The sequence below is a fragment of the Sander lucioperca genome, chromosome 14 (assembly GCF_008315115.2).
Source record: "Sander lucioperca isolate FBNREF2018 chromosome 14, SLUC_FBN_1.2, whole genome shotgun sequence".
NCBI lineage: Eukaryota > Metazoa > Chordata > Actinopteri > Perciformes > Percidae > Sander > Sander lucioperca.
Genome location: NC_050186.1, coordinates 11,379,677 through 11,404,838, shown reverse-complemented (window position 1 = coordinate 11,404,838; position 25,162 = coordinate 11,379,677). Strand labels below are relative to the sequence as shown.

General features: G+C 42.5%; 1 protein-coding gene across 9 annotated transcripts in view; it reads left to right on the top strand.

Moving 5' to 3' along the window:
* The window catches only part of slc4a5b (solute carrier family 4 member 5b), a 69,734-nt gene that overhangs the window by 32,633 nt on the left and 11,939 nt on the right, over window positions 1–25,162 (top strand). For 4 of the 9 annotated variants that reach the window (XM_031287810.2, XM_031287807.2, XM_035991748.1 and 1 more), the window contains 16 exons: window positions 514–639; window positions 2,862–3,036; window positions 3,158–3,291; window positions 5,708–5,888; window positions 5,970–6,060; window positions 8,116–8,174; window positions 10,536–10,727; window positions 13,193–13,306; window positions 14,626–14,739; window positions 17,053–17,214; window positions 17,583–17,761; window positions 19,141–19,213; window positions 19,309–19,377; window positions 19,839–20,012; window positions 22,620–22,784; window positions 23,672–23,783. In XM_031287810.2, the coding sequence (XP_031143670.1) occupies window positions 514–639; window positions 2,862–3,036; window positions 3,158–3,291; window positions 5,708–5,888; window positions 5,970–6,060; window positions 8,116–8,174; window positions 10,536–10,727; window positions 13,193–13,306; window positions 14,626–14,739; window positions 17,053–17,214; window positions 17,583–17,761; window positions 19,141–19,213; window positions 19,309–19,377; window positions 19,839–20,012; window positions 22,620–22,784; window positions 23,672–23,783 (2,120 nt within the window). Of the gene's footprint in view, window positions 1–513; window positions 640–2,861; window positions 3,037–3,157; window positions 3,292–5,707; window positions 5,889–5,969; window positions 6,061–8,115; window positions 8,175–10,535; window positions 10,728–13,192; window positions 13,307–14,625; window positions 14,740–17,052; window positions 17,215–17,582; window positions 17,762–19,140; window positions 19,214–19,308; window positions 19,378–19,838; window positions 20,013–22,619; window positions 22,785–23,027; window positions 23,041–23,671; window positions 23,784–25,162 lie in introns of all 9 variants that reach the window. The other 5 variants (XM_035991747.1, XM_031287809.2, XM_035991751.1 and 2 more) reach the window with 5 other exon arrangements.

Below are 25,162 nucleotides of genomic sequence, written 5' to 3'. Positions count from 1 at the left end.
AAAAATTTGAACATCAACAACTTCTCAGTCCCTCCCCCCTTTCTGCTAAAGCCCAAAATGGTCTCCTAAGCCCCTCCCCCCACAAGAGAGAATGAATGCGTGTGCCTGAGCAGTGAGTGACACCCCCCCCCTTTTGTTTTCAAAAGAGATTTGATGAATTTCAAAAAGCCAACATCAACGTTTCAGCTTTAGCGCCAAATTATCTCTTCACACATTGCTCTGGGACAGATTTGGGTCTCACTATACAGAAAGCTGAGTTTGTTCTGAACATTTTGATGTTAAACACATGGGGATCGGTTATATGCAAATACCCTAAAAAGGTGAATTTAAGAAGATGTGTGAAAATGGCCTCAGACCTCAGAGGGTTAAATCCTTTTATATGTTCACACTTTGATACCTATCTTTTTATTTTTTTTTAAATACAGCCACTTTAATGTCCATGTCTGCAGATGACTTCTTGACAAATGCCTTTAAATGAGCCCTGCCCCGGATCTGTCTCCATGTTTACTGCAGGAAGTCAGTGCTGAACCTGAACGAGCTGGGTCAAATGAACGGCTCGGCCGGCGGCGCAGCCGGAGGAGAAGACACGGAGTTTCCAGCTCCACATGAGCTCGGAGAGGAGCTGAAGTTCACTGGGAGGTATGAGAGCACTGGGTCCAGCTTCATCCTAGCCTGGTTGACACCAGACCCTTCTCAGTTGTAACTGAGAAGGGTCTGGGGAAGGTTAATTCACAGCCCGTTTCCAAAGGGGCGTCACCAACGGACGCCGCTCAAATGCCTCTGGCCGCAATTGCATAGTCCTTCAACCAATCAGACCAACGATACGGGTGACGTAGCAGTGACAGCGGCATCAATGGGTTCGGTGACCATCATATTGAATGTAAACAAAAAGCTGCTCGCCGTCGCTGCGCTATCATCATCGTGTAAAGCCCACCTCAACGGTTGTGATTGGTGCCTCAATTTGGAAAAATTGGAAATGGTCTTGAATGGGCTCTTGGCCAGACGGACTTGCAGAGCAAATCTCAAATTTGCCGGAAGTTCATCAGGGTTTTCCCAGGCTAGCTTCATCCGGGTTCTGTCATCGTAGCGATGTTCCTTAGGCTACATTTACATCGCTACGTTTTGGTTTTTAAGCAGCGTTTTGAGCCAAAAGCGATCTCCGTGCACACAAACGTTTTCAGCTCCAGTAGAGGAAAGGTACGAAAGCACCAGTTTTGTAGTACTTGAGATCCGTCTTGGTCTCAAGACCACTTTTTGAAGTTCTCGTCTAGAAATCGACCGCATTTTTACTCGATCTCGTCTCCGTCTCGGATGAAGAGGACTCTGGATTTTATTTCAAGACCACAACTGCAGGGATATCACTTAATTGCCTGTGCGTTGTCTAATTTTATGTGTTAACATCATTACTGTGATTGGATGTAAATCTTCCTGCTTCAAATGCAACCAATAACTTGACTCATTTCTAATTTGAAATGTGTTACTGTTAACCCCCTCTCCACGCCCCCACCTTAACACGCACTGGTCTGGTCTTGACTCAGTCTCAACCCCTCAGGGCCCTATCTTGCACCCGGCGCAGCGCAAAGCCTGACGTAAGTGTCTTTGCTAGTTCAAGACCGACGCAGTTGTCAATTTCCCATCCAGCGCCCGCGTCGTCGTTTAAATAGCAAATGCATCCATCTTTGCAACCATGGGCGTGCTGGTCTTACAGGGAGGTGTGTTCAGGTGCATTCTGGGCATGCTGGTCTTACAGGGAGGTGTGTTCAGGTGCATTCTGGGCGTGCTGGTCTTACAGGGAGGTGTGTTCAGGTGCATTCTGGGCGTATTGCTATCTTGAGACAGCGGGAAGTGATCGCTCCATTGACCAACAAAACCTGGTCTAAAGTCAATAACGCAGCATTTCATTGTTATTTTAACAGCAAATTAGTAAAATGCTCCTAGGCTCATGCACAGCATGCACAGTATGCTTGTTACACACACAGGGACACGCAGCAGCACACACACATGCAAAAGATTACAAATAAAAATATTACGGTGCAAATCCTCCATCATAATAGCAATGCTCCAAGGTCCAAACGCTCCTGGCTTTTAAAGGGAATGGGAGATGATCTCTGATTGGTTTACTGCATGTTACACCCAAAACACACCTCTGATTAATGAAGACACTAAGTACAACCCTTTAGAACCATGCGCCCGGACCCTTTTCTTCCGCCGCCAAACTAGCAAAAGTGGATTTGGACACGCCCTAAACGCACCTGCGCCAGGCGCTTCACACCGTGCTCTTAGATCGTTAAAATAGGACCATCAAAGTCTGTCTGTATACAACGCCGCTCCACGCCAACTGAGGTCAGAGACCAAACAAAAGGCGAGCATACCCGGTGCAGGCAGAGGCCAATCTAAAAGGAAACAATACAATCCCGTTAGAAGGTGACAAAAAGAAAACCAGGACTAGATTACGAACTAAAGATCAAGCACATGATAATCACTCTCCTTTTTCCAAAAAAAAGGAGTAAGGCCTCCTGCACACTGGCTGTGTGGTGTGAGCGTGGCGTTTCTGTTGTGTGTCAGAACTTAATATTAGGCTCCTTAATGCTCAGGCACCTTGCAGAGTAAAACTGTACTAAATGCACCTTATTCAAATGCACTTTATACACTGCATAAGACACTTTATGGGAAGTTGCAAAAGCACAAGGTCTTTATAGCTTTTTACTGGTTTGAATGATTGTCTATGTGATTGTCTTTTATGTACTGTATGTTCCTGTGAATGTATTGCCTTTTTGAACCTGATTGGCACCAAGACAAATTCCAATCAACTATGTTGACATGGCAATAAAGTATTGAACTTGAACTTGAACTTCTGATAGGTTTGCAGGCGGATTATGGCTGGACATCAAGCGGAAGGCCCCGTGGATTTGTAGTGACATCTACGACGGCTTCCATATCCAGTCCATCTCCGCCGTGGTCTTCATCTACCTGGGCTGCATCACCAATGCCATCACCTTCGGAGGACTGCTAGGGGACGCTACCGACAACTACCAGGTCTTCATAAAGGCTGCAACTAACCATTGTTTCCGTTGTTGATTATAACTGACAAAAATTGGACATCCCATCACAGGTTAATTGACGTCTTTCTGTCTGTCTGTTTCTTCTCTTTTCAAAGGGAGTGATGGAGAGTTTCCTCGGCACTGCTTTAGCGGGGACTGTGTTTTGTGCTTTCAGTGGGCAACCTCTCATCATCCTCAGTTCAACTGGACCCATTCTCATCTTTGAGAAACTGCTTTATGAATTCAGCAAGTAAGCAAAAGCACACAGATGTGTATGGTACTGGGTATGGGTTGGGGGGGATGTCCGTTACCTTGGGCTTTCTGCTCCTCTGATCTCTGTAGTGTAAATCCAGACAGCTAGCTAGACTATCTGTCCAATCTGAGTTTTCTGTTGCACGACTAAAATTACTTTTGAACGTACACGTCCAAAACCAAAACAAGTTCCTTCCCGAGGCTATTTTGCAGAGGCACCGTCATTGTGACCGGGGCTTAGCTCCGCCCAAGACGATTGTGATTGGTTTAAAGAAATGCCAATAAACCAGAGCACGTTTCTCTCCCATCCCAGAAAGCTGTGTGGACTAGCCAGACCTTCCTCCGCAGCGCTGTGGAGGAAGGTCTGGCAATGTGAGACTACTTTAAACGTAAAACTGTTATTGTGAAAACGTGTTCCCATATAAAAGAAATAAAATAATTTTGTAACAAATAAAATAATTAAGTTATTAGGTTTCAGTCACTGCTTTATATGTTTCAGCAGTCGTTGCAGTTGAGTTTAGCCGACAAAAGGTGACCGTCACGTGATGACCCTAACCCTAACCCTAACCTATTTTAGCCACAAAAAACAGTTAGTTAAGATTAGAAAAAAATATTGTGGTTTGGGTTAAAACACACACTAAGTAGTAGTTAGAGGACCTGTTTAGAGGACCTGTTTCCTGGGTGAAAGTCTTGTGTGTTCCCCTTCACTTCTCCCAGGACACGAGTTCAGCTTCCCTGCTTGGTATTGACTCGGTCTCACCCTGCCTTGGTCTTGGTCTTGACTCAGTCTCGCCCTGCCTTGGTCTTGGTCTTGACTTGGTCTTGGTCTTGACTTGGTGTCACCCTACCTTGGTCTTGGTCTTGACTTGGTCTTGCCCTGCCTTGGTCTTGGTCAACTCTGTCTTGCCCTGCCATGGTCTTGGTCTTGAATTGGTCTCGCCCTGCCTTGGTCTTGGTCTTGGTTTTGACTTGGTCTTGCCCTGCCTTGGTCTTGGTCTTGCTCTTGGTCTTGGTCTTGGCTTGGTCTCACCCTGCCTTGGTCTTGGTCTTGACTTGGTCTTGCCCTGCCTTGGTCTTGGTCTTGGTCTTGGTCTTGGTCTTGGTCTTGGTCTTGACTTGGTCTTGCCCTGCCTTGGTCTTGGTCTTGACTCGGTCTCGCCTTGCCTTGGTCTTGGTCTTGGTCTTGACTTGGTCTCGCCCTGCCTTGGTCTTGGTCTTGATTTGGTCTTGCCCTGCCTTGGTCTTGGTCTTGACTCGGTCTCGCCCTGCCTTGGTCTTGGTCTTGGTCTTGGTCTTGACTTGGTCTCGCCCTGCCTTGGTCTTGGTCTTGACTCGGTCTCACCCTACTTTGGTCTTGGTCTTGACTTGGTCTTGCCCTGCCTTGGTCTTGGTCTTGACTCTGTCTTGCCCTGCCATGGTCTTGGTCTTGAATTGGTCTCGCCCTGCCTTGGTCTTGGTCTTGGTCTTGACTTGGTCCTGCCCTGCCTTGGTCTTGGTCTTGACTTGGTCTTGCCCTGCCTTGGTCTTGGTCTTGGTCTTGGTCTCGCCCTGCCTTGGTCTTGGTCTTGACTTGGTCTTGCCCTGCCTTGGTCTTGGTCTTGACTCGGTCTCGCCCTGCCTTGGTCTTGGTCTTGGTCTTGGTCTTGGTCTTGGTCTTGGTCTTGGCCTTGGTCTTGACTTGGTCTCGCCCTGCCTTGGTCTTGGTCTTGACTTGGTCTCGCCCTGCCTTGCTCTTGGTCTTGACTCGGTCTCAACCCCTCAAAATCTCGGTCTTGTCTTGGTCTTGATACACTCTGGTCTTGGTGATAACTTGATCTTGGTCTAGGTGGTCTCGACTACAACACTGTTATTTTACAAACAGCAACTAAAATATGATTTGACAATTTCATTCCTGAGCTCTTTCAGACATTTCAATTAAAAACAAACTTTCTTTTAAATAAAAGGACTAAATATGAAGTGGGAATTTCAAAATAAATGTTCATCTTAAGCATGACTATGCATCACGACTCTATACACGATGTGATTGGCCTGACTAGAATTTGGTTTTTCCAGCTCGCAAGCCAACAGAGTTGCTAGACGACCCTGGCTGCAAATTACATTTGCTGCCGCTAGGGTGCGTCTAGATTTCTATACCAACTGCTATAATTATTACGAATCATATTTCTCTAGATCTGTAAATCAGTGTCTCTGTGACCCAACCGGCAGCGGCAGATGAGGTTTCTGCCTGATGAAAGGAAGTTTTTCTCGCCGGTGTCGGGGGGATTTGATGGGTCTTTGTAAATTTTAGAGTGTGGTCTAGACCCACTCTATTTGTAAAGTGTCCTGAGATAACTCCTGTTATGATTTGACACTATAATAAATATATTGTATAAATATAATAAAATTGAATTGAAATGATATATCTCTCTCAACAGGAGCAATGGTATAGACTACATGGAGTTGCGTCTGTGGATCGGCATTCACTCGTGTCTCCAGTGTTTCCTGCTGGTAGTCACGGACGCCAGCTACATTATCAAGTACATGACGCGCTTCACAGAGGAGGGGTTCTCCAGCCTCATCTCCTTCATATTCATCTCTGATGCCATCAAGAAGATGGTAGGTAACATGTGAAGGGGACAAACGCCAGATTTTTAAAAGGACACTTACCACAAGATAACACCGGTTTGTTCTTCACAGGTAGGAGCCTTGAAATATTACCCAATCAACCGCGGCTTCAAGCCTGACTACATAACTTCCTACAAGTGTGAATGCATCGCGCCGGACCAGGGTGAGTCTGCAAACCCCTTTCTTTATTTTCTTTATGCGATTTAATTGCACCACCAAAATCTTTCCTCACATACTGGAATAACTGATTTGGTAAATGAAATATTTAGAGATGGAGCAGACAAATGTTAGCTACCATACTTAAAAGAATAGTTGAGATGTTTTGATGTTTGGGCAAGTAAATATAAGAGCCCACCGGCCCGTTCTCGCATCATCGTATCAAAAATGATGTCATCATTTTCTTGCTCCGTCGGAGAACGCTTGTTGAATATATATATATATATACATTTTTAACCTTTATTTATCCAGGTAAGTTGATTGAGAACAAGTTCTCATCAACCTGTCACATTCCCCCAGTTCCACATTCATACCTGGAAGCTGCCCAGTACAACCACAGTCTGATCTGCTGGCCACTGAGCAGCTCCACTGGAGCAGTTGGAGGTTAAGGGCCTTGCTCAAGGGCACCTCAGTGGAGGTAATGAGGGAGGGGAAAGCGCTGCTCTTTCACTTTCCCGGGCCAGATTTCTTTTTTATCCTGTTGGTCTGGGGATTGAACCGGCGACCTCCCGGTCACACGCTCGCTTCTTTAACCTTTAGGCCACCACTGCCCCCCTCCATTTGAATGTGCCCTTGGCCAATCAAGAATTGAGTTGGTGCTCGATGCTTGATGTGGTTTTTGACATCTTTTTTTTTACATTTAAGGAGGGTTTTTGTAACTTCTTTTTCCGCAGTTTGACGTTTTTTTTTTTGTGATGTTTTTCTTTTATTACTTTTTCTCAATGCTTTTTTAGATTTTTTTTTTTCCTGGCTTTGGACATTTTTGGGAGGATTTTCCCCCCAGAAGGCCTTTTTTATGTTTTTTTTCTGAGCTTGTTTTTAGTTATATAGGGCCCAGTAAAAATTGACTTCGGGCAAATAGAACTTTAACTTTAATAAACTTTAATGTTAAACCCTAATAGTCAGTGTGAAGATAAGAAAATGTCCTGCTGTGGACGGGGGCAGCAACTAAACACATTTAGATCCCTAAAAACATCTCTATCAGTTTAAGTGGACACTATATTTAGAGTATTTTCAGAGCTTTACCTTGCTGTCAGACAGCCCTTTACGACGGGGAACTGAAGCTGTTATCTCTGCTCTCTTCAAAGCCACCAGACTCCCTTTGACAAAAACAGTCATTTTACCTCACAGAACACGGAAGTTGCTGCTCTACTGCTGTCTCAATCTGTTAGTTAGTTACTGTTTGGCTTTGGTGTCTTAAAAAGTTAGTTCTGATTCACTAAAGTCACACAATAACAATAACACTAACAATATTAGTAATGTGTATCATCATCATCAACATATAATTAGGAAATGACTTGACCCTTGTAAGATATTAGCAGGGAAACATAAATTCTGTGTGTTTAATTAGGGAGATACTTTGAATAAGATGATTGATTAGATGCAATTATTTGGTCTTTACTCTGTGATGATTCGTGTGTCTTTTCTGTTTCTGCCTCGTTTTTTTCGGCTGCTGTCTGACAAAGTGAGTATGTTAACCCTGGTTGAGCATGTTTGTACATTTTAAGTAACTAGATTAGAGGAACGCTCACTGCCTGTAGGCTTGAAAGGTGGCTCTGAAAATTTAAAAACCGAGTCGTCAGATTTTGATTTGAATGCGGCTGTGATTGAAAAATTTAAAAAAAGAGACTACAACAGAGACTACAAAATAAATCCAGATATGTCTCATGTGAAACAACCAAAACAAACTACGTTACGGGGAATATTGTATGTTTTCAGGGCTTGGAAGACTTCCTCCTTCACAGAGGACAGCTTGAGTACTATTAGTATTTGAGATTCAACATTGGAATTCATCATAACTGTTTTCAACTTAAACCTTCACAATTGAGCCGCTACAGACTTTACAGAGCCGTGTTTTCAGCCTGCAGGGAGTATTTTATACACAGATACAGATGTTGTCTTTAATTTAACTCTGGTTGACTCATATCAAACGCTACTCTGGGTTTTACCTGTCATGTTACCCATCATTCATTAGTTTCCCCCTTGTGTTTCTGTTCCTCAGCATCTGTGCTCGGCTTCAATGTTTCAGCTCCACTCGCAGATGATAACATGACTCTGCTGGTAAGTGATAAACAGCAGAAAACATCTTTTCTTTCCCTCTTTGTGAAGGTAAAGGCCAAAGTAACTGAGTTGCATCACCAGTTGTTTGTGGTTTTAAACTGTACGTGTTGGGATCTCACCAAGCAAATGGCGCTCAAGTTTGACTTAAAGAAATCGGGTCCATATTTTTTTTTTTTTATTTATTTATTCGGGACAGTGCACATTAATGAACAATCTAACATTTCTCTACAGACTGTAAATGAGCCAGGTTATAGCATAAATGCTAATTTTCACCTGTAGTCCTGAGGCAGGAAAACAACAACATACAAGATAATGCAACACAAAAGAATATAACAATATACAATATCAAACAAGAAACACATTGGCACACATTCAGACAGGTTACATTACATCAATAATAAGATTTATGGTGCATCTCAGGGTAGGAATTCATGCCTAACCGGCCGAAAAATTCTCTGAGTGACGCATATTTGGTCTTATGTTTAGGAGTAGGAACAAAAGTATTTTATCAGCTTTCCTGCTTTAGGAAAATTACTCTGATATTTGAAAGAGCATCAAATTCTTTATTAGGAATAACCCTTGAGATGTAGCATCTCGTTGTCACAGGGCTCCTTAGCGACATAATTATAGAGTACAATCACAATTAGACACACATCAGTTAAAGATGCAGTAGGTGAGACTTATAAAACTAACTTTCTGTCATATTTGCTGAAACTGACCCTATGTTCCAGTAGAACTACATGAAGCAGGTCATTTAAAAAAATAATCCAGCTCCTCGGGCTCCACCTACAGCCTGGAGTGAGATTTACAAAAATCCACCGTTCCCTGTTCAGATGGACCAATCAGGGCCTTTAACAAAACTACAACAACCACAAACAATAAAGACATAGAAAAAAAGAAAGAAAGAAAAAGCATCAGGATCCGGCTCATCATATTCAAGTTGGCTATTAGTAATAACAGTGGAAGTTGTGGTTACAGTGTTAGCATGTTGTTGTAGAGGTGATATAGACAGGTACAGTTGGTTCTGTAATAAGATGGTATCCTAACCTGTTCACAGCTGCCAGGAGATGGTGTTAAGGCATAGATATTGGAAATGCCCAAGACAATTGTGACTGGTTTAAAGAAATGACAATAAACCAGAGCACGTTTTCCTCCCATCCCCGAATTCTATGGGGAGTAGCTGGACCTTCCTCCAGCATGCTTTGGAGGAGGGTCTGGCAATGCGAGACTACGTTGGTGTGAACTGGCAGCTTTCAGAACGCTGCAGACCGGCTCGTTACAAGAAGTTGTACGTTTCAACTCGTCTCGTCGCAAATCTTTGGTCTGAACTGGGCTTAAGCGAGCCGCACAAAGTCATTCACAAAAATCATTCAGTTTTTGTCAAAATTATCTTTCAATTAAGCTCAGTGACATTTCCAATATCTCTGCCTTAACACCATTTCCTGGCAGCTGTGAATGATTCATGTCCTGGTTCTCCTTCTCCATAATTAACATCAAATCAAGGAGAGGGTTGATTATCTTCGAAGCGAGTAGCGAATCTAGAGTGATAGTGAGAGAAACAAAGTGTCTCCCCTGTGCTTTCTGACCACGGTGGGTAGAGCTGGGCAATATATCGATATTATATCGATATTGTGATATGAGACTAGATATCGTCTTAGATTTTGGATAATCTCGTAATATCGTAATATGGCATAAGTGGTTCTCTCATTGTGTAAATATTTTGTGAAAGCACCAATAGTCAACACTACAATATTGTTGCGGTGTCGATATCGAGGTATTTGGTCAAAAATATCGTGATATTTGATTTTCTCCATATCGCTCAGCCCTAATTGTGGGAAATCTGGAGCAGGAAAAGTTAATCCTCTCCTTGATTTCATGTTGTTTATGGAGAAGGAGAACCAGGAAATTATTTGGTGGAAATCCAACGCTACCAAGCCACGGCCGAGCGACGGGCGTCACCGCGACGTGTAGTTACATGAGAGGTACACGTCAGGCTACGGCGTAGGGTCGATATCTCCACGTTCCTACGTACCCACGGTGTAGATTTAACGCAGAAGCATAAATCGGCCTTTAGTCGAGCTGAGACCGCTGCAACTTTTCCTGCAACGTTCTAAAGCGGTTTCATCTCATCGCTCGTCTTGTTGGTCTGAACTGGGCTTTACAGAGCTCTGTGGCTCCCTCCTCCATGCCCTGTATTGTTTTTTCTTCTTTTATCGCTTGTCTTTTTCTCTTCCACGTCCATTCTTTCTCCCCTCCTGAACCTCGGCCCTTTCCCACCTCCCCTGTCTTCATCTCCCCATCCCACCCTGTTGCCCCTCTCCTCCCACATTCCTCCTCCCCCCTTTTGTCCCGTCTTTGTAGTTTAACTTGACAGACATGGACTGGAGTCAGCTGAGTAAGAAAGAGTGCGTGAATTATGGCGGCACGCTGGTGGGGAACTCCTGTAAGTATGTGCCCGACTTGGCCCTCATGTCCTTCATCCTCTTTTTCGGGACCTACTCCATGACTGTGTCTCTCAAGAAGTTCAAGTTCAGCCGCTACTTCCCGACAACGGTAAGGAAAGACCTCACACGAGACCTCCGCTGTTTTCCCAGAATTGCTTTAATGCTATCATCAGCTCCCTGCAAGTCAACCTGCATGTGAAATGTTAGATTCTTGTAATATGGGGGATAGTTATCAAAGCATGAAACCAGTCCAACTTAAAGGATAAGGCTGGCCAAATTCTTTATTTTCCTTATTGTTGGAAAAAAAAACAGCTGTGAAAAACAACATATTTATCAGCTTTCTCCTATATAAACTTGTATTCTATCGCAACACAGAAATGTACAGTAAAACAGAAGGAAACATACAACATACCAACATACTTTGCTCACAATAACCAAAGATTCTCTATAACTAAAGATGGTGTGAAACGGTCCACACTTCCTGTCTCCTAAAGGGGCGTGGCCTCGTTTGAAAGTGCAGTGAACGTTGTGTGGATGCATAAAAAGTTATATTTGTGTAATTTATTATTGTTTTCTACTGCTAACATTAGATATTTACACAGCTAAAAGCCATATTCACCATCACGGAGATTAGTTTTGTTACAGCGTTTTTTTGTACGCGAATGTTAGCTGACGTTAGTCTTCTCCGTGTTTCCAGATCTCGCGAGAGTTTGTTCCTGAGACCGAAATAGGTCTCAAACAAAGTCTGAAAAATGCCATTCTAGTGTCAAAATGTTCTGGAGATATGTGGCTTGTGAAGAATGGCTCCCAATATTTTATTTTGGTGACTACGGGGCAAAAGAAGCGTTCATAATCTGCGTTCACGTTCACTTCTCCCGTTTGAATCAACACAATCAGGACCTGCCGCTAGTCTCCTTAAGAGGCGTGGCCGTGGACAAACCCACGGGACAGAGACAGGAAGTAACACCGCCTTCCCACTGGCAGTTGAAAGCAGCTCCGATACGGCTTTGAAACGACCGGAAGTCATTCATTTCCTTTGGAGCTTCGCAGACTGCATGCGAATGGGTCCGAACCGGGTCCGAACGAGTGTGTGTGAAAAAAATCGTGTCAGTTGGTCATCCGGATGCGTTCAAAAAATTTAACTCTTGCAAAAGGCTACGGACGGATCCTATCCAACAATTCCAGCGTTGCTATGGTACTGATAAACAAACATGCTAATGCTAATTAGTTAGCTAGCAACAGACATCGAACTATTGACGTTATACCGCTATATCACATTTAACCGACCTGACATGTCAACGTCCTGGGCAGCGTTTCTCCACGCAGCAGCCTTTCTGTTTATATCTGTATAAGAGAGGTCAGAGAGAATCGTACATTCAGACACTTATCAGTCCTTCTAGTCTCTCTGCCATTTTTGTGAGTCGCTTCCGAAGCTTTTCAACGGTGTAGTACGACGTCCGCTGGGGGCGTTTTGCGTATTACGGAGCTGACTTCAAGTGCCAGAGGGAAGGTGGCGTTAGTCGTTAGTCGGGGCGTCATGCAATAAACCCTGTGGATGACGGTGCTGTTAGCAATGGAAAAACAGCTAAAATGACCCCCAACAAATCCCAATTCAGTTTCTTTCATTGGATTTGTTGATGATAAAAAGAATATGAAATATCACCAGCTTTATCCTTCAAAGCTGCTGAATATCTGCACCCAAGTATCAGCAGCTTTTATTTGAACATACCCCGATTGCAGCCAGCTTCCTCCCTTCCTTCTCCTTATCTCCAGCCATCACTCTTAAACCTAGGATTGGGCATCGCGAAACGGTTCCAACGGAATTGTTTTTTTATCGGAATCGTTCGGAAATTTTGGTTTCAAAGCGTTCACCGTTTTCAGTTTAACACACGCGCGTTTTGGTTTCCGTAGCAGCCACCGTACTTCCAGGCGTTTGTTGTGTCGCAGCCATGGAGCACAGTAAGCACCGCTCTAAAGTGTGGCTTTATTTTATGTTGAAAAAGTCCGGTGAAAATTGTAAAACATCATTGAATCAAAATGAAAGTTTCCTCTTATCTGTAGTCTGTATTCACAACGTTCCACTTCGGTGATGGCTCTGGTGCCGGAAATTCCGCCGTATGCACCTCTTTACAGGCCGATAGTCAGTCACCTTCCTCTTCCTTTGTGTTGGCGTTCTAACCTCCGGTGGATTTCTGAGGACTATGGTTAACTGCTCCTCAGATCTCTGCAGGGTAAATCCAGACAGCTAGCTAGACTATCTGTCCAATCTGAGTTTTCTGTTGCACGACTAAAACTACTTTTGAACGTACACATGTTCCACCAAAACAAGTTCCTTCTCCAAGGCTAGTCCACAGCGCTGTGGAGGAAGGTCTGGCAATGCGAGTGCAATATCTGTGAAATAAGCATGTGACCCCTTTTCAACTTCAAATAATTGGACTGGAATCGGAAAGGAAGAATCGGAATTGAAATTTGAATTGTTAAAATCAAATTGATGCCCAACCGTGAAACCTCCACATCTGTCCCAGAATATCCTCTCCCATGTTCTCCCCTCTGCTCTCCCTGAATGTGCTCCAGCTCCGTTCCCTCATCAGTGATTTCTCCGTCATCATTTCCATCCTGGTCTTCTGTGGGGTGGATCGCCTGATGGAGCTGGACACCCCCAAACTGCACGTGCCCACTGAGATCAAGGTCCACTCTTCCCCTAAATACCTCTTTCCCAAACTTTTTAGATGCATTTCTTTCCCCGAGAATGTGGTTTTTATTAGGGATGCACCGAATCCAGATTTTTGGGGTTCAGCCAAATACCGAATCCACTGGTTAAGATTTTGCCTAATCCGAATACCGAATCCTCGTCCCATCCTCAGTCCATGAACACAATAAACACATTAATGAAGTAAGCAGTGACTGTCCTTCCTTTGCCGTACCTGAAGTTGCTGCATTTTGGCTGCTGTCTGTAGATTCCTTCATCACAACTCGTATTCTTTCGGATGTTTCATACCAAATGTTGTAACTAGGGATGTCCGATCAGGTTTTTTTGCCCTCGAGTCCGAGTCCGAGTCATTTGATTTTGAGTATCTACCGATACCGAGTCCCGATCCGATACTTCTATAATAATTCAACTTTATAATACCTCCAGACTGCAGACATACTCGCGCTTTCCGCTTCGAGCTGCTTCCGTGTTCTACTTTGCCGGCATTTAACCAATAGCGTCTCTGCAACAAAGTGATGTCATGCCGCACGCGTTGCTGTTTCTGTGTGGAGTCAAAAGGGTCTAACTCTGTGCTACCGCATAACTATAGATGTGTTAAAAAATAATGAGAATATATATACATATATATCCGAGTCCTGATCGGGAGGTAACGTCCGATTCCGATCGAGTCTGAAACCACGTGATCGGGCCCGATTTCCGATCACGTGGTCGGATCTGGACATCCCCAGTTGTAACAGCGGTGATGTTGTGTATAGTTTAGGGTCCTCGCCACCACCAGACTAATCAGCATTGCAGATTGAACATGTAGCTGGACTTGAATGGCCTTCTTTTGACTGAAAGTACTGCCAAACTACACTTTTTCTACTCACCAGTTCCATTTCCACTTTCTCACAGCCTACTGCATTGAACGCTCCACCTACGTCACCACCTTCCCGTAATCAACGGCGCCGTCATTACGTCGTCCAGCGTAGCGTGCGTAGTGCAAGCGTAGGGTTCGGTTCGCTGGGAAAAAAATCCTAAGGTTCAGCAGAAACCGAACCCCGTCAAAAAGCCCAATATTCGGCCGAATCCGAAGCCGAATCCTGGATTCAGTGCATCCCTGGTTTTTAGTCCTTTCTTATCATTCGTTTGATTGTGTGTAAATGTATCAATGCAATGATTCTTTTACAGAGTATAAGTTCTCTTTCTTCCTGTCTTCATTTCCTCATGTACGCACCTTTTTCTTGTACTTTTGCACATACGTCTCCCCTCCTCACTGTCACACTACATCCCCCCCCCCGTCCTCCCTCTGTCTTAGCTGAGGAAGCTAATCAGTGATTTTGCCATCTTCATGTCAATCATGTCCTTTGTGGGTCTGGATATGTTGATGGGGTTAGACACACCCAAACTAATCGTTCCAACTGAGGTCAAGGTATGATTTCTTCCTAAAATATTTATGGGAATATATTTGGATTCATAGCATATGACTACTCTTCTGCATGTGTAACTGTTTTTTTTTCTGTGTGCATGCTGGTGGAAAGTATCTCAGTACATTTACTCAAGGACTGTACTTTAGTTTGAGGTTCTCGTTCTTTAGCGGAGTATTTCCATTTTTTCCTGCTACTGTATACTTGTACTCCACTACGTTTCAGAGAGAAATATTGTACTTTTGTTTACTACATTTATGTGGGGAGCGTGCCTATGTTCCCACAGCCCTATGTTCCCACATTTGTAAGATTTTTTTTTTCACTGAAAATTAGGCCCTATGTTCCCACATTTCCTTTTTCATAAATTTGTATCAGATTTTATCCCCCTTTCTCCCAATTTGGTAGCCAATTACACCCAACCTATTATCCTGTAGCAATGGACTACAGATGGAATGTAACCCTAACCCTAACATAGGGCCTAATTTTAAGAAAAATCTTAGAAATGTGGGAACATAGGGCTGTGGGAACATAGGGCCTAATTTTCAATGAAAAATAATTCTTAGAAATGTGGGAACATAGGGCTGTTGGACCATTGGGTTGTGGGAACGTAGGGCTGACCCCTTTATGGGATAGCTTGTTAACTTTTCAGATTAAGACTTTACATAAAAACAGAGGATATATTTATAAAACAAAACACATTGTTAAAGGATAAACCAGTGGTTCCCAACTGTTTTATGCTTGTGACCTCTTACAGTAGAATCAGTGTGTAGGTGTGTCTTCTTGTTGTGTTTCAGATGTCTATTCCACCAAATGTCCGAGACATTTTCGCTCTAGACTCCTCACATGGTTTAATTTCAATGAGTAGTTGGGGGTCAAGGCTCAAGGAATGCAGTAACCGTAAACCCTAACCCTCCGTATTTCCTTCAAATGTCACGCTGAACACGTGTGATGTAAACTGGAGGCAGTGTCGCAAAACGTAATTGCCTAAGTCTGACGACACAGAAAAAAAAAAAAACAGCCAATTCAAATTATGTTTGAAATTACATACGAGTTTATTTAATATAGAAAACAACACATCTATGCTCCTCTCTGTTAGGCTTTGGAATCGCTTGCAGAAAGTTTGAGAAACTCTGTTTTGAATTTTAAATTAAAAACATAATATTTTACCAAATTGTTTATTTAAGATGGATGTGTGCAGTCACCTTTTTACCTGTACTATATATTTATTTTTTATTATTGTGTGTGTGTGTGTGTGTGTGTGTGTGTGTGTGTGTGTGTGTGTGTGTGTGTGTCTGTCTGTGTGACTGTGTGTGTGTGTGTGTGTGTGTATGTGTGTGTGGGTGTGTGTGTGTGTGTGTGTCTGTCTGTCTGTGTGCGTGTGTGTGTGTGTGTGTGTGTGTGTGTGTGTGTGTGTGTGCGCATGCGCGTGTCTGTCTGTGTGTGTGTGTGTGTGTGTGTGTGTGTGTGTCTGTCTGTGTGTGTGTGTGTGTGTGTGTGTGTGTGTCTGTCTGTGTGCGTGCGTATGTGTGTCTGTGTGTGTGTGTCTGTGTGTGTGTGTGTGTGTGTGTCTGTGTTTGTTTGTGTGTGTGTCTGTCTGTGTGTGTGTGTGTGTGTGTGTGTGTGTGTGTGTGTGTGTGTGTGTGTGTGTGTGTGTGTGTGTGTGTGTGTGTGTGTGTGTGTCTGTGTTTGTTTGTGTGTGTGTCTGTCTGTCTGTGTGTGTGTGTGTGTCTGTGTCTTTGTGTGTGTGTGTGTGTGTGTGTGTCTGTCTGTCTGTCTTTGTGTGTGTGTGTGTGTGTGTGTGTGTGTGTGTGTGTGTCTGTCTGTCTGTGTGCGTGCGTATGTGTGTCTGTGTGTGTGTGTGTGTGTGTGTGTGTGTGTGTGTGTCTGTGTGTGTGTGTGTGTGTGTGTTTGTTTGTGTGTGTGTCTGTGTCTGTCTGTGTGTGTGTGTGTGTGTGTGTGTGTGCGTGCGCGTGTGTGTGTGTGTGTGTGTCTGTGTTTGTTTGTGTGTGTGTCTGTCTGTCTGTGTGTGTGTGTGTGTGTCTGTGTGTGTGTGTGTGTGTGTGTGTGTGTGTGTCTGTTTGTTTGTGTGTGTGTCTGTCTGTCTGTGTGTGTGTGTGTGTGTGTGTGTGTGTGTGTGTGTGTGCGTGCGTGCGTGCGTGCGTGTGTGTGTGTGTGTGTGTGTGTGTGTGTCTGTTTGTTTGTGTGTGTGTCTGTCTGTCTGTGTGTGTGTGTGTGTGTGTGTGTGTGTGTGTGTGTGTGTGTGTGTGCGTGCGTGCGTGCGTGTGTGCGTGTGCGTGTGCGTGTGCGTGTGAGATCAGCCCACGCGTCCGGATCGCGGCTGGCTGGTGATGCCGTTTGGTAAGAACCCGTGGTGGTGGTATGTGGCCAGCTTCGTTCCCGCTCTCCTCGTCACCATCTTAATCTTCATGGACCAGCAGATCAGCGCTGTCATCGTCAACCGCAAAGAAAACAAACTGAAGGTAAATTAACCTCCATGTCACTAGGGCCGCACAATTAATTGCAATTTTATCGACATTGCAATATGGGTGGCAGGTTAGCTCAGTTGGTAGAGCGTGCGCACATATTCAGAGGCTTATTTCCTCGACGCAGGTCAAGAGTCCGACCTGTGACGGTTTCCTCCATGGCTTCCCCCTCTCTCTCCCCTTTCATGTCTGAGCTGTCCTATCTGTTAACGGCGGAAATGCAGTATGGACTACTGCAATATCCAATTTATAGATTAAAAGATAGAAGTGTAAAACATGTACTTTATACATGTCTGAAAAAAAATCGTAAACACATTTATCTCAAATTGTGATTTTTCACTTCCTGTCTTGTATCCAAATTGCAGAAAGGTTGTGGCTACCACTTGGACCTGTTCTGGGTGGGGGTGCTGATGGCTGCGTGTTCCTTCATGGGTCTGCCCTGGTACGTAGCAGCTACTGTCATCTCCATCGCACACATCGACTCTCTGAAGATGGAGAGCGAGTCCAGCGCGCCCGGAGAGCAGCCACAGTTCCTCGGAGTCAGGTAACACAGCCTGACACTGTACGTGTGTGTGTGTGTGTGTGTGTGTGTGTGTGTGTGTGTGTGTGTGTGTGTGTGTGTGTGTGTGTGTGTGAACAAACGGCAACCTCCGGGTCTGAAAATCGAAGCCAATGCAAAAATAGTCTATATCCACGACGCTCCACTTCCGGGATTGCGCTAGAAATTCCACCGGATGTCCCTCATTTCCATCCCCTTCCTCTTTCTTTGTGTTGGCGTTCTAACCTCCGGTGGATTTGTGAGGACTATGGTTAACTGCTCCTCAGATCTCTGCAGGGTAAATCCAGACAGCTAGCTAGACTATCTGTCCAATCTGAGTTTTCTCTCGCATGACTAAAACTAAAACAAGTTCCTTCCCCGAGGCTATTTTGCAGAGGCACCTTCATTGTGCCCGGCGCTTAGCGCCACCCAACCCGATTGTGAGCTATTTTCTCCTATCCTATAATGCTGTGTGAACTAGCCAGACCTTCGTCTGCAGTGCTGTGGAGGAAGGTCTGGCAATGCGAAACTAATGTGAAAGTGCCTTAAAGCTGCATTCTATCTAATTTCCAGCAGGGGGCGACGGCAAAGTTCATTTGAACATTTTGGTCACCTGAAAATGGTGACTTTTCTTAACCCTCCTTTTGTCTTTGGGTCAAATTTGACTCGTTTTCAAAGTTCCTACATCAGAAATTTGGGTTCCTTTCTAGTAAATTGCCCAAAAATATCAGGGATGGTTCCATACAACGCTCTTCGCAAGTAAAATTAAGGATCAGATCACTACTTTCATTGAATTTTGGGTGTTTTATTACAGTAATTGTATAGCATTTGAAAAAAAAACAATGAAATGGTTTCTAAACAGTATCCTGACTCAATCGTAACTATTTGTCTAAATAATTCATAATTTCAGCTTTTTTTTTCTCGAAAATGAGGTACAATTTCATATAAATGATGTTTATTAACCATGAATTCCCAAAAAAATTGCAAAACTTTTCTGGTCCTACCCCCTTTTTCTACTTTTATACTTTAGTTAAATACAAAACAATTTGATGCTTCACTTATGTATACATGTTTACATACACATACATGTACCGTATATCTACCTACCTACACTCACATAGACACAGATGCATACATACATGCATACACACACACATTTACACTTTTTTTTTCTTTTCCATCTATCTTCTTTGTTTCTGTCTATCTCTATCAATCCGATTAATAACCCATCCAAACTAGACTTAGTATACAAGCCCAGGAACCATACAGTCGGTATACAATATTAATACCTCGAGTCCTTTTCGTATCCATTCATTCTTTAGCGTTTAGCTCCAGCTACTGTATCCCCTGTATGCATTTAATATTATATGATTCTTTATTTCTAGGGAGCAGAGGTTGACGGGCATTATGGTGTTTGTTCTGACCGGTCTCTCAGTTTTCCTCGCTCCAGTTCTACAGGTACTTCAGTACATGCATGAACAAGGAATATAATGTGATGCCACTTCACACTTACCCCATAATGTTGTATTTAAACTGCTTCTTTTGTAATTCAGTACATTCCCATGCCAGTCCTGTATGGAGTGTTCCTCTACATGGGAGTGGCCTCACTGAGTGGCATCCAGGTACATCCAATATTCATGTTGGATTTTCATGTTTTACTTGTTACTCCATGGGGGAGTACAAATACCTAGGTCTTTGTTTGTTTTCTACATAAACACATAAAAGCCCTTAAATTAGGTTATTAAAGAATTATAAGCAAGATATGTGGGACATTTTACAGAGTAAAAATAAACTTGTTAGCGCTCTCAAAAATGCCTAAATCTTAAGCTGACATCTTCAAATTGCTTGTTTTCGTTTCAACAACTTTTAAAATGTCCAAAAATCTAAAGATATACAGTTAACTATCACTTAAAAGATAAGATAAGATATTGATCCCCAGCGGGGGAATTCGGTTGTTGCAGCAGCACGAGGACAGAAATAATACAGATCAACAGAGAAAGCAAAATAAATGTAAATAATTCAACGTATATTTGGCATGTGTAGAGACTGAGAATACTTTCTGAGAGCATGTTTTCTGTTCCAGTTCTGGGAGCGTATCAAGCTGTATCTGATGCCGCCCAAACACCAGCCAGACTTCTCCTTCCTGCGTCATGTTCCTCTGAGACGTGTCCATCTTTTCACGCTCGTCCAGATCGTCTGTTTGGCCGTCCTCTGGATCCTGAAGTCCACCTTCCTGGCCATCATCTTCCCAGTAATGGTGAGTGTGTTGCCCTGTATTGTGGGTCCTGAAATTAAAGATGTAGTTGCTGTAGAGCCGCGGTGCGAAACACAAGAAGACACAGGCAGAAAGGACAGACAGACAGACAGAAAGGGAACATTACTATGAACTGTCAAGAAGCAAGGGATGAAGTGAAGGAGAAGGAGAGAGAGGCAGAGCGACAGCAGCGTCACATTTTGTATTGTTTTTACGAATTTTTTCGCAACGAATTAATTAATACGAACTCAGTGTGCAAGGTTTCTGAGCGTGACAAATTTTTAGGAAGACAGATGTCGAAAAAAGTCATAGTATAGTATGTCAAAAAACGTCACGAAAAAAATTCATTGTATAGTATGTCAATAAAAGTCACAGCGTAGTATGTCGAAAAAAGTCAGTCATATTACAGTATGTCGAAAAAAATCACGAAAAAAGTCTTAGTACAGTATGTTGAAAAAAGTCAAAAAGTCATATTATAGTATGTCGAAAAAAGACAAAAAAGTCATAGTATAGTATGTCAAAAAAAGTCAGTTTAGTTTGTCAAAAAAGTCAAAAAAAAGTCATAGTATAGTATGTCAAAAAAAGTCACAAAAAAAGTCATAGTATAGTATGTCGAAAAAAGTCATAGTATAGTATGTCGAAAAAGTCAAAAAAAGTCATAGTATAGTATGTCGAAAAAAGTCAAAAAAAGTCATAGTATAGTATGTCGAAAAAGTCAAAAAAAGTCATAGTATAGTATGTCGAAAAAAGACAAAAAAGTCATAGTTTAGTTTGTCAAAAAAGTAAAAAAAAGTCATAGTATAGTATGTCGAAAAAAGTAAAAAAAAGTCATAGTATAGTATGTCGAAAAAAGTAAAAAAAAGTCATAGTATAGTATGTCGAAAAAAGTCAAAAAAAGTCATAGTATAGTATGTCAAAAAAAGTCATAGTATAGTATGTCGAAAAAAGTCAAAAAAAAGTCATAGTATAGTATGTCGAAAAAAGTCAAAAAAGTCATAGTTTAGTTTGTCAAAAAAGTCATAGTATAGTATGTCAAAAAAAGTCATAGTATAGTATGTTGAAAAAAGTCATAGTATAGTATGTCGAAAAAAGTCATAGTATAGTATGGACCTTTAGCCTTGCAGCGCCTGTTGTAAATATCCTGCATATTGGGGAGAGGAGCTCTGATGATCCACTCAGCCGAGCGGACCACCCTCCTAAGGGCCAGGTAGTCTTTTTGTGTGCTACTGCCCATCCAGGTGCTGATGCTCCCAGACAGGATGCTCTCTATGGTGCAGGTGTAAAAGTTCCTGAGCACCCTGACGTTAAAGTCTCTCAGGCGTCTGAGATGGTGGAGACGCCGACGGGCCTTCTTCACTAGGGAGGGGATGTGGAGCGACCATGTAAGGTCCTGAGTGATATGACCCACCCCAAGATATTTATGGCTGTCCACCCTTTCCACCTGAGCCCCGTCAATCCTCTGTGGATGGTAAATCCTATGCTGTTTCCTGCCAAAGTCCACAATCAGCTCTTTAGTTTTTGTGATGTTCAGCATGAGTATAATTCAGTCAGGAATACTCGTCATAGATTCAACCATTTATTGCAACAAATGGAAATACAGTTATGCTTGGCGCTGATGGCTCTCAATTGATAATGCTCCCTGGACCAGCCAAGCAGCATGCTAAGCTAAAACAGGGAGTACAGTGCAGAAACCCCACTGGGTAAAAAAAGGGGGAGCCAAAAGAAAGACATTGAAAACCATCATGTTTGGACTCTGAACTAGGAAGGTGAAGGCTGGGTTGGTGGAGGCAACGCTTTGCCAGCAGCAGCAGCATTGAGTGAAGCACAGTCAGTGTAGCAGGGATCAGTGAGGAGGGAGTCACATTTAAAGGAACACGCGCACTTATTGCGTGTCGTAACTCTGTCTGACGCACCCACCGCTAGCCTAGCTCAGCACAGATCCCGTATACATACTGGGAAGTATAAGCTCGTGGATATAGACTATTCTCAGAAGGCGAAGCACTGCTACTTCTGCTACTTGGGCGGAGTGATTTGCTCGCAGCACCTGAGAAGCCCCGTGGTGAGGAGCAGAGAGTTTGCATGGATTTCGCTCAGAGTTGGAGTAATAATCACTCCGCCCAAGTTGCAGAAGTAGCAGTGCTTTGCCTTCTGAGAATAGTGTTCCCAGTTTGTATACTATTAGAAGATGGCTGTGTCTCATGTGACCTTGTTATTTGTACACACTGTGACTATACAAATCACAACATGTAAATAGGAACATGTTGGCGTTATTTTGTCACTTATTGGGAGCGGTTACCTCCAGGATCTGTGTTAAGCTAGGCTAGCGGTGGGGGCGTCAGACAGAGTTACAACACGCACGGAGATGAGAAGGGTATGTATGGACTTATCTAACTCTGGGGGATACGGTGAATAAGACAAAGTCCCAATAAGTCGGCGTGTTCCTTTAAAAGGACAGCCTTAATGTGAGAATGGCTGTGATCGGTGTGTGTCTGATAGGAAGGATCATTCAATCAGCGGGCGTATGACTTCCGTGTCCTACGTGAACTGATGCTAAGCTCAATTAAGAATATTTCCTCCCCCACTTGTTCATTTTCTTTCCCCTGTGTGAAGATTCTGGGTCTGATGGTCGTGAGGAAGCTGCTGGATCTGATGTTCTCACAGCACGACTTGGCCTGGCTGGACGACATCCTGCCAGACAAAGACAAGAAGACAAAGGAGGACGACAAGAAGAAGAAGAGGAATAAAAAGGCGGCAGAGCCAGAGAGCGACGAGGAGGTGAGGAAAATGTTGACAAAATTCTAATTTAAAGATTACTCAGCGCGCGCACACACACACAGATAACCATATCTGCCTGCCAACACACAGCTACTGTAATCTCCAAAGTTGGCGAGAGTGGAACTCTTTTCTCTGTATTTATTTGCGTATTGAAATGTGTGTCACTCCATCTTTTGTGGGTGTGTCATTCCTGGGTCTGTTTCCTCTGACTAATACTGTATGTTTCTCCTCTCTGTCCCACAGTGTTGCTGAAAAGGCACTGTACAACACTTACTACGTCTTTTTTGTCCGTCCATCCTCCTCTTAGTGTGTCTGTCTACCTCTCCCACTGTTGTTCACTCTGCATCTTTGTGCATCTTTGTGCCCACTGTGTCCACCGATGATTCTGACTGAAGGATAAGGCTAATGCTATTCTATATTTTTCTCCACAAAAAGGCTGAAATCAACATTTTAAAAATCAATGTTTTAAGGGTCACACCAGAAAGAGGAATTAATCCATGTGTCCTCTCGAAGTCTTGAAGTCTTTCAGTCTTAAAAAAAATCGGTCACAAATATATACTTTCATTTTTAAAAGTCTCAGTAATTTCATAAAACAGCTTAACACTGTAGTTTTTTTGGGGGGGACTATTTTCAGCGGCGGATTAATCCTCATTAGGTGTATTTGGGATTGAGCCAAAAAACAGTGTGTGTTCATGTTAATAAAGGAACATGTCACCCAGTGCAACAGTGTGGCTCATTGGTGTGTTTTTGATAGTTTTTGGACAACAATGTAGCTCTATGGCACAGAGAATGAACATACACAACAGAAATATAGAACATATCCAGGCTTATCCTTTAAAATCTCAGTTTGTCCTGCATGCCGACCACTTCCTCTTTCTGTCGCTCAGCCCAACAGCTCTGTCCCCCCTCCAGTGAAGATTCCCATGGAGGCCATAGAGTCCCACACAGAGCCTGTCCCCGTCCATGTTAACCCTCCCGCCCAAAACCAAACCTCTGATTGTGAGTACACCGACCCTTTCCTCCACCTCTTGTTGTGTCAGATTGTAGTCAGTTGTGTAAATGTTTGATGCCATTTATTAAATGTGAACGAGTGATAATAGAGCTTTTCGTAGATGTTGCTCGTGACCATGGATGACCAATTTGTTTTTGACATTTCACGTTGGCTTCTTTTACACACGCACAACAGTGTTAGTGAGTTATTCTACTTTTCAATTGAATTTACATGCATTTTAAATTACCTCGCTTTTGTAAGTAATCCATCGCATACTTGTGTTTACATATACCCCAATAGACATATATGATTTTTTTCAACATACTATACTATACTATTACTTTTTTCGACATACTATACTATGACTTTTTTATGATTTTTTCGACATACTATACTATGACTTTTTTATGATTTTTTCGACATACTATACTATGACTTTTTATGACTTTTTTTGACATACTATACTATGACTTTTTTATGATTTTTTCGACATACTATACTATGAATTTTTATGACTTTATTCAACATACTATCCTATGAATTTTTTCGACATACTATACTGACGTTTTTATGATTTTTTTCAACTTACTATACTATGACCTTTTTCAACATACTATACTATGACTTTTTTATGACTTTTTTCGACATGCTATACTATGACGTTTTTATGATTTTTTCAACATACTATACTATTACTTTTTTTCGTGACTTTTTTCAACATACTATCCTATGACTTTTTATGACTTTTTTCGACATACTATACTGACATTTTTGTGATTTTTTTCAACTTACTATACTATGATTTTTTTCGACATACTATGACCTTTTTTCAACATACTATACTATGACTTTTTTATGATTTTTTTCGACATGGTATACTATAACCTTTTTCGACATACTACTATGACTTTTTTCGACATACTATACTGCGACTTTTTTTTCGACGTATGACTTTTTTCGACATACTATGACCTTTTTCAACATACTATACTTTGATTTTATGATACTGTGACTTTTTTCGACATACTATACTATAACGTTTTTATGATTTTTTCAACATGCTATACTTTGACTTTTTTATGATTTTTTCGACATACTTATACTATGACTTTTTTCGACATACTTATACTATGTCGTTTTTATGATTTTTTTCGACATACAATACTATGAGTTTTTATGACTTTTTTGACGTACTATACTATGACTTTTTTCGACATACTATACTATGACTTCTTATGACTTTTTTTGACATGCTATACTATGACTTTTTTATGATTTTTTCGACATACTATACTATGACTTTATGACTTTTTTTGACATACTATACTATGACTTTTTATGACTTTTTTCGTCATACTATCCTATGAATTTTTTCGACATACTATAC